General features: G+C 36.8%; 3 protein-coding genes across 3 annotated transcripts in view; 2 read left to right on the top strand and 1 right to left on the bottom strand.

Moving 5' to 3' along the window:
• The window catches only part of LOC118742629, a 191735-nt gene that overhangs the window by 12999 nt on the left and 170011 nt on the right, over positions 1-8725 (top strand). The window lies entirely within an intron of this gene.
• On the bottom strand, positions 853-3457 carry LOC118742621 (N-acetylglucosamine-1-phosphotransferase subunits alpha/beta). Its single transcript, XM_036474833.1, has 4 exons — positions 3260-3457; positions 1796-3202; positions 1537-1727; positions 853-1457 (listed from the first exon to the last, which is right to left on the bottom strand). The coding sequence occupies exons 1-4, from the start codon at positions 3374-3376 to the stop codon at positions 1160-1162; spliced, it is 2013 nt and encodes a 670-aa protein (XP_036330726.1). The 5' UTR covers positions 3377-3457; the 3' UTR covers positions 853-1159.
• On the top strand, positions 4648-6908 carry LOC118742624 (V-type proton ATPase subunit S1). The gene is made up of 4 exons (XM_036474835.1): positions 4648-4919; positions 4975-5077; positions 5137-5407; positions 5474-6908. The coding sequence occupies exons 1-4, from the start codon at positions 4834-4836 to the stop codon at positions 6187-6189; spliced, it is 1176 nt and encodes a 391-aa protein (XP_036330728.1). The 5' UTR covers positions 4648-4833; the 3' UTR covers positions 6190-6908.

Below are 8725 nucleotides of genomic sequence, written 5' to 3'. Positions count from 1 at the left end.
AAAAAACCGCGTACCAATATCATGCAAAACCGCGTATGTGAGGTTGCATGCATTATTTTGTAGAGAGTAAAAACACGAATATTTCAAAACTATTCTCTCTTTCATGAAGCAATCGCATTTCTGGCTAGTATATTTCAGGACGAATGGATAAGGCTTGAGCCAAGGGCTTCCAAATCCAATTTTTGGCAAAAATGTCAGTTACGTGGTTTTGCAGAACGACGATACGCGGTTTTGTAATTAAAACGACGATATGCGCTATTTTATACCGCCTTTAAAATTCAGATTGCTTTTAAGGTATGTGGATTTAACTGCCGAGCGAAGACCACAATAAAAAGCGTTTCTAGTATTAAAGGGGAAACGAATTTGGAGCATATCTAATGGTACTTTCTCGTCTGTAACACCCTCAACAGGTGGTTGCCTTTTGCGACAACTTATCGTCGTTTAAAGTACAAAACCGCGTATCAGCAAAATGCAAAGCCGCGTATCAAGATAATGTAAAACCGCGTATGTGAGGTTGTATAAATTATTTTCTAGAAAGTAAAAACACTCATATTTCAAAATGGTTCGCTTTTTTTTATAAAGCAATCGCTAGTATATTTCAGGACGAATGGATAAAGATTGAGCTAAGAGCTTGAGTGAGCAAATCCAATTTTTGGCAGCCAATGTCAATTACGCGGTTTTGCAGAATGACGCTACGCGGTTTTGTACTTTAAACGACGTTATGTAATTGTATTTCAGTAAATGGTCAAGCCTTGTCTGTTGCTGGCATCCCAATAGATTCGTTACTTATGAAACTTTACGGGCTTTGCCTTCCCCATTTTTTTCCGTGCCCCCACTGCAAAACAAATGAAAGGCGTTTGACTTTTTCGGGATTTTTCAGCCGAAGCTAGAAAATAAGTTGTAAGATAAAAGCTTCAGTAATGTATTTCAAGTCTCTCATCTAATATCATTGCTTTGTTCAAGTTGGATTCAAGATTCATTAATACCTAGATATGTACATATGTACATATTATAAACATATTTAGTTTATATATAGTTTGACTTTTGTGTTTATCATACACTAGGTATGTATGCGCATTCCAAATCTCAGTGATTGTAATAAGTAAGTTATTACAAAATGCCATTAAGTACATTTTCCTCTTATTTAAAAAATATCACATTACAGGTTTTGCACATAGCGACGTACAATTTTTGCCTTGTGTATGCAAACAAATCGAATAATAAATATAATAAGAACACCGCTCGCTAAATATCCTACAACTAGGGCAGCACGTTTACGTCTCCGCCAGCGTTGGTAATCGTGCCACGTAGTGTAACGATTTCGATATTCATATTGTAATTCAAAGTTACTTCTTCGAGGAAACAGGGAAAGGTAGAAGTCCTCCAATAAATGCCGTATTAATTCATTATCTTCAGCGTGCTTAGGCTCTAAATTGTCATTAATGCAGTTAAATTTTCTGAAATATATGATGTTTATGTATATGCATAGAACGGACATATGTATGTGCAAAGTTTCAGTTAATTATGGTAGTTTACCTTGGATTGCGCCGAATTTTATCGAATCCATCAACAACTTCTGAGATATTGGAAGTTAGCATCATAAAATTATTATGGATTGCACGTTTTGGATTTATGTTATATTTGTATTTAGGGCGTCTAGCAAAATTTGATTCCAGCGCCTCGGCTAACAAATGACAGTGTTCGACCAACTCACGAGATATGGTCGGCTAGAGGGAAAAACGGGTGCATAAGTAACTTACAAATATGAAAGTATGGGTGCTTTACTTATACTAACCACATTGGAATCTTCGTAACGTTCATAAACGAGAGTTGTATACTCTTCAGTACTTTTGTGTGAAACATCCAAGTCACGCGAACAGTTGCCAACTACTTCTTCGAAGAAGCGAACCGCTGACCAATCCAATGGTAGAGGATACATGCGTGCCAAAAATGTTCGTACCTCACGATCAGACCATGTATGCGAGCCGTCAGTGTCGAATTCGTCAAATATTTGTCCCACGGTAAACGTTATGGTTTCACTCATCAGAAATGAGTAATAAGCGAAAGCAAACTGTAAGTCTTCCATTGATCGAAAACGATTAGTAATAGTAACGTCTATCTCCTTAGCAAATTTTTTCTGCATTTCATTTATTATATTCTGATCAAGCAAGAATCCCACGTGCGCCATTACATTGCGCGCTTTAAAGCCATAGTGTCGGTTCAGCAGCATATTGGTGTTTATGAGAGAGTGTGAGTAGATGTCCTTGCTAGTTTCGTTTTTTGACGGTTTGACAAATTCATTTGCATGCCTAGTTGTTGGGACAGGGCTAGAATTTGAAAGTATTTGTACATTTGGGTGAGCGACTGACTTTATTTGGTTATTGTAATAGTCGACAATGCGTCTTAATTCAGAAAGTGTACTCAGGTTCTTATGTCGCACCAGCTCTCGGAAATGTGAGCCATTCCGTTGAGCGGAATGTTTCTTGTTGCGAAATTTTTTCCGTAATGGAAAATGTCGTATTTCATTACGTGCTGTTGCATTTATTTGGTTAGATTTTAAGTTAGTCGATTTTTCATGTTCGCCTGTATCATGTTCCGATATATTTTCTTCACTTGTGCCTGTTCCAAAAATGCTGCAATCACCCCCATCATATTGACATTTGGCAATATTGCAATGCCGGTCACATGCACCATCACCAATGTACGTCCAGGGGCAATCTTCAGCACAATCGGGCACCATCCAGGCTTGATAAATACGCACGCCTTCCGACTCAGTATACAGATCCTCCGGATAGACTGGTGCACCCAAAAATATATCATCATTCAAATAGAGAAAGCGTTGTGATAATTGTGGTATGCGGTGAATGAATGTTTCTATGGCGGAACTAGAAAATGTGGGTAACAGTTCGGGCTTTGGTGTGAGTACTTCGTGTGGTACTATCGTAATTCTTTCGTTGCTAAGATCAAGCCAATGTGGAATTTGACCATTGGTGACTATATAAATATGTCGCACCCAGGGGGCATACTTTTCAAGTGATCGCAATGAATATCGAAGTTCGTTTTTATCATCGAATCGTGCTGGATCATAAGAGGGATTATATCGCCGCACGTCTTCAGTAAATTCAAGGTCAGATCCGTTGACCCAAGTATAGACCACATCAATTGATTCACAGTACGACAAAGGTTTAGAGAAAATATTTCGCTATAAAGAGAAAATAACTTATGTGAATGGAAAACAATTTAACATGAATTGACTTACCAGTTGAAATAAACATAAAGTAATTACCACTATAACGAAGAAGAGCAGCAAACGCCGCCGTCGAATCCGTTTCCAGCTATTTTTCAGCATTCGACACCACTTTCTTTGAACACGCATACCGCTGTTTTTAATACATTTTGTTTACTAATTTGGTTATTTGTTTATACCTGTTCCAAAGCTTTGCATGCTTTCGTTCAGCTGATAACAGCCAATGTTGCCACAAAGCACTGAAAACATTAATTTTTTTTTTTTTTTTACCCAATAGTTCGAAACGATTGCTACAAGTTTTCATGTTTTAGCGTTTTCGTACGCAAAAACTAAGATGACAGTTTATTTCCTGTAAAAACGCCAACCAGTGATCGCTTCACACTTTTCATGATTTTACCAGCAGAAACATTTCGGGTAAAATCTTGCAACTTAATTCTCTACACAACTCTCCACACAACACTCTCATTTACAGGATTTTGGAGTACGGGATCATTTTTCCTTTTAACTTCCTGCAAGTTTGTGTCAAAACATGTAAGTTCATGGAGTACTGGATCAGAGCTAGGCCCGTCACAGCCAAAAGTTTTTGCCTACCAACTGTCATTTTTCTTGCCTGATAAAAATTTTAGTAGAGGCAATATTTGTGCGTGGGCACTTTTCAATCTTGATAAAAAAAAACATTTGTAAGATGGCTATGGCTCCATGGGTAAAATTTTGCCTGATAACATTATCGAGATAAAAACTTTTGCCTGTGGAGACAGCAAGTAAAATAACGACGTCACCTTAGTATGGGTCTCTTAAACTCGTAAATTTACGAGCCTCGTGAAGGAACTGTCAAAATTTGTTTTTACCTGCCCCTCGTAAAATTACGAGGCAAATTTTATGCGCAAACGACCTCGTAAACTCCAGTTTTGCCGTGGGGCCGAAATTTTTATACTAAAATGTATAATAAAATAATGAAAATAAATGAAACAAATAATAAGCGAATAAAATGAATGAATTTCATCCACTAACTGCATTGACTTAGGATTTTTTGCGAATTTTCGGCATTTTTAATTGCATTTTAGCCAAAAGTGTTAGACAAGATGGCCGTAAGTTATGGAAAATACTACGAAACAAAAATTGCTCCACGAAATCCTGGCTGATCTGTTAAACAGCCACTTTACGCACTTATTTACAACTTTTCACAAAGGGGACGTTCCCATAAAAGCCTCGTAAACTTGCGAGTTTTACTCAGTTTAATAATTTTTATGAATAAGACCATATGACATCGAAAGTATTAGGTAGTTTTAATTTTGTTGTGTAATGCATACCTTGATGCAACACTGCGCATCACGAGTTCGAGTCTCTAATCACTACTCGAAATTCGAAAATAGGTGCCATTCGAATATATCACATGACTGTCATATGCAGCTACAAAGAATTTCGCATTTTGACAGGGCGAATTTTCATTGGAGGTGAAACGTTTGGATTTTTGCCATTAGCTCCCTTATAATTTCGTTAAATTTTCGGTTTGCTCGCGTTTTCACTTCAACTTTGTTTGGATTATTACTTCTTTGAAGTACAGAGTTTTTATAAAAAAAGTGAAAATGAAGTTTGTATTCCTGACGCTGTTCATAATTGGTGTTGCAGCAGCTGCGAAGTACAACACCGTCTTACTGGGTGGAGCGCAGAGGTACGAAGATTCGTCATAACTTTATCTCCAACTTTAATGTGATTATTTTCAATAGCACAACGCCATCAGCGCTGTCAAAAGTTACATCCGAGGAATTCTATAGCATTCTGAAACCCCTGGCCGAAAACAACCAGATTGTTGTGTTCCAAGAACCTGGTGTAAGTAGTGCATATAATTCTATCTATATCTACAGATTTAACCGTTGTATAAACTTTAGTTATCTTTCCATGATTTCTTGTGCAAGAAAAACGGCACGGAGTCACAGTCATGTTATGCTCACTTAAGCTCAATCACCCCAAAAACATTCTATGCTAAAGGAGACCTTTCCGATAAAGTATTGGCGTCAATAGATCCGAATTATGTTGTGATTTCTATCCCTAAAGATGGTAATCTTGAAACGCCTCTTAAATGTGAAGCTCACAAGGTCTATATCTTTCAATTCAGTGAAGAAACTGAGTTAAGCCGCGAGGATACTTTGGAAGCACATGGTCAGTCTGATATTAACTTCGGTTTAGCCAATATCTTTAAGTACGGTTTTCTATGTTTATTCACAGATTTCATCATTCAAAAAATCATTAAGCAATTGTCCTGCCCTACAATCTTGTTGTATACAGCTACACCCGTAGAAGAGACGTCTGTAAATAAACGTTCACGACGTGCAGTTTCTGTTTGGGAGACCGCTGCGCCTGAAGGTGGTACTATATTCGCTGATACTAAATTTCAGATTTTCTACACAAAACTGGCAGTTAAGATCGGTACTGCCGCTGCCAAAGAAATTACCATTAGCAGCATGAGCATCCAGGAGCGTAACACAACTGATTTCACAGTCACACTTGCAAGCAGCGATGCTACCGACACTATCACTTTCGATATTGAGTTAGTAAAGGGGTACTATTATATGAAGCAATTGACGTACAATACGAATACACAATTCCGTACGACAGATATAAATGCGCCACCAGCTTTCTCATACTATTGCGGCAATTTGACTGTGTATTCAAACAGCGGCGACTCACTTCTTTGGAATTCCGTCCAATTCCAAGCTCCTTTCGGAAGTAAAGTTACAGCAGTAGGTGACAAATATTTTGAATTTGGTGACTCTTGGAATTGCGTTGGGTTTGTTACACACGCAATCCTTGCTGGGTTATTTGTATCGTTAATTTTACTTGCAATTCTTTTCGTCGGCATTTGCTGGATGATGGATATTAACACAATGGATCGCTTTGATGATCCCAAAGGCAAGACAATCACAATTAACGCAAATGAGTAGTGAAATATCGAGTGATAAACGCGGGTAAATTACTATTATCCGAAAAGCAGCTACTGCATATGGCGTTATTGCGCTGTCAGTTGCGCACACTTCATTCCCTTTTATGTTATTATTTTATGGCATTGTACAGGCCAATTTCATTTAACTAAATATGTATTTTTGGAAGCCAGGTAAAAGCATAGGTAGAATATTTGCTTTGAGCAAATTGAACTGCCTTCCAACATTAAAATCATAAAATATGGAAATTAAGATTTCAACTAAAGTGAGTTCATTCTCCCAAGTTCTGTTTGAAATACCTAATGAGGATTTTGCGCTGTACATTCGTAAGTTTCTCCCGCAATTCCCATTAAATTTATTCCACCTCTTTTCTCAGCATCATAATTGGGTTTATTATTTTCTTGTTTATTTAAGGGAATTGTAGTTGAAACTTGTGTTCTCAATTATATGGTATGATGACTAAAAGTTACTTCTATCAAAGTTTTTTTTTATATTGCAATTTATTTTCACTCGACTTCGATTTCACATGTGTGTGCCTTAACCGACTTCTGGTAAGAGCCGTGTTCATCTGGGAGTTAGCGCAAACATATTTTGTGTGTGAATATGTTTGCAAGCAACCATCCACCTGATATCAATGTGTTGTAGTATGTATTCGATTTTTATACGTACTCTATCAATATTAATATATTTTATAGTTCCGTATATTATATGTATGTTAGGCACAAAACCGACCATGTTAACGTATATAGAGGAGCCAATAAAGTTGTTCATTTTGTTGCTAATTATGTGTTTATCTTTTTACGTGGATTCCAAATCCAAATACCAATAAAATGCAAAACGAAGTATTTTATTAGATCCCTGGCTTTGGTGAATATCTCGCTGAAAAACTTCAAATTTTAACAGGGAAAAATGTATTTTTTTGTTGTATTAAAGCCTGTTATTTTACAAATAAATCAACTTACTAACGAAATTAAAAGATAAACAAAACAGAGTTGAACGATCAAATGAAAGAATGTTACTCATACGCCATGTAGATGGATGTACGAGAAGGCTATGCACATAAAATACATGACGCATGAGTAACATTCTGCTATAATTTCACTCACAATTTTTTTAACCGACTTCTAAAAAGAAGGTTATCAATTCGTCGGAATTTTTATACCCGAGCGCACTTGTGCACAAGGGTATATTAATTTTGTTCACGTAACTGTTGTTTGTAACAGCCAAAACGAATCGAGATAGATATAGACAAATGTATACATAAATGATCAGGATGAAAAAAGAAATCGATTAAGCCATGTCTGTCTGTCCGTCCGTCCGTCCGTCTGTCCGTCTGTCCGTCTGTCCGTCCGTCCGTGTACACGATAACTCGAGCAAAAATTGAGATATCTCAACGAAATTTGGTATGTAGGTTTCCCTTAATCCAAGGTAGGTTGGTATTGAAAATGGGCGAAATCGGACTGTAACCACGCCCACTTCCTATATAACGGTAATTTCCAGAAATACGAAAACTGCGATATTTTAGTAACTACTGAAGATAATTCACTCAAAATTGATATTTACAATAACTTTTAGCCTTGATACAGCATACTAAATGGCCGAAAATTTAGAAAATCGGACATTAACCACGCCCACATCCCATATAACAGTAATTTTCGGAAATACGAAAACTGCGATATTTTAGTAACTACTGAAGATTATTCACTCAAAATTAATATTTACAACAATTTTTCGACGAAAACTAAGAGTGTTGTAAATTTTTGGAAAATGGGCGTAGCTACGCCCACTTATGGTTACATGTGTATATCTCGGTACCCGCTACACTAATTTCTTCCAAACTTGGCACAGTTGTTGGCCTTGGTACAGCATAAAAAATCGACGAAACTTTTTAAAATCGGAGGATAACCACGCCCACATCCCATATAACGGTAATTTAGACAAATACAAAATCTTCGATAAATCAGTAAATATTGAAGCTAATTTATTCAAAATTGATGCTTGCAACAATTCTTTACCAAGAAATACGTTAATGGTAAAATTTTGGAAAACGGGCGTGGCACCGCCCACTTATGATCACATATAGGTATATCGGTAACCGTTCTACCAATTTGTACCAAACTCGGTGTGGTTATTGTGCTTGCCACATATAAGCAAAACGTTGAAAATTATTGAAATCGGACTAAAATTACGGTCGCTTTTCATATAACGGTTAATTTCAGAAATGCTTGAAACTTCAATATTTCGAAATTTAAGGACGCTAATTTACTCAAAATTGATACACCCCGGCTTACCATCTAGCGGTAGGTTTCGGAAAGGTGATAAAACATATATTTAATACTTGCGCCGGGTATTTAATGTTCGGCTCCGCCCGAACTTAGACTTTTTTACTTGTTTTTGTTTGTTTTTGTACGCATAACTTTGGACCATGTTATCCGATTTCTATAATTCTTTTTTTTTTTAAAGGAAAAGTGTTCAACTCAAAGGTGGTCCCATACTTATTTGACTTAGATCCGATTATTGGATTTTGAAGAAATTAATG

This window comes from Rhagoletis pomonella, unplaced genomic scaffold (genome assembly GCF_013731165.1).
Source record: "Rhagoletis pomonella isolate Grant_MI unplaced genomic scaffold, Rhpom_1.0 Rhpom_scaffold_00007, whole genome shotgun sequence".
NCBI classification, from domain to species: Eukaryota; Metazoa; Arthropoda; class Insecta; order Diptera; family Tephritidae; genus Rhagoletis; species Rhagoletis pomonella.
The sequence above is the reverse complement of the archived record's forward strand: the minus strand, read 5'-3'. Positions and strand labels throughout refer to the sequence as shown.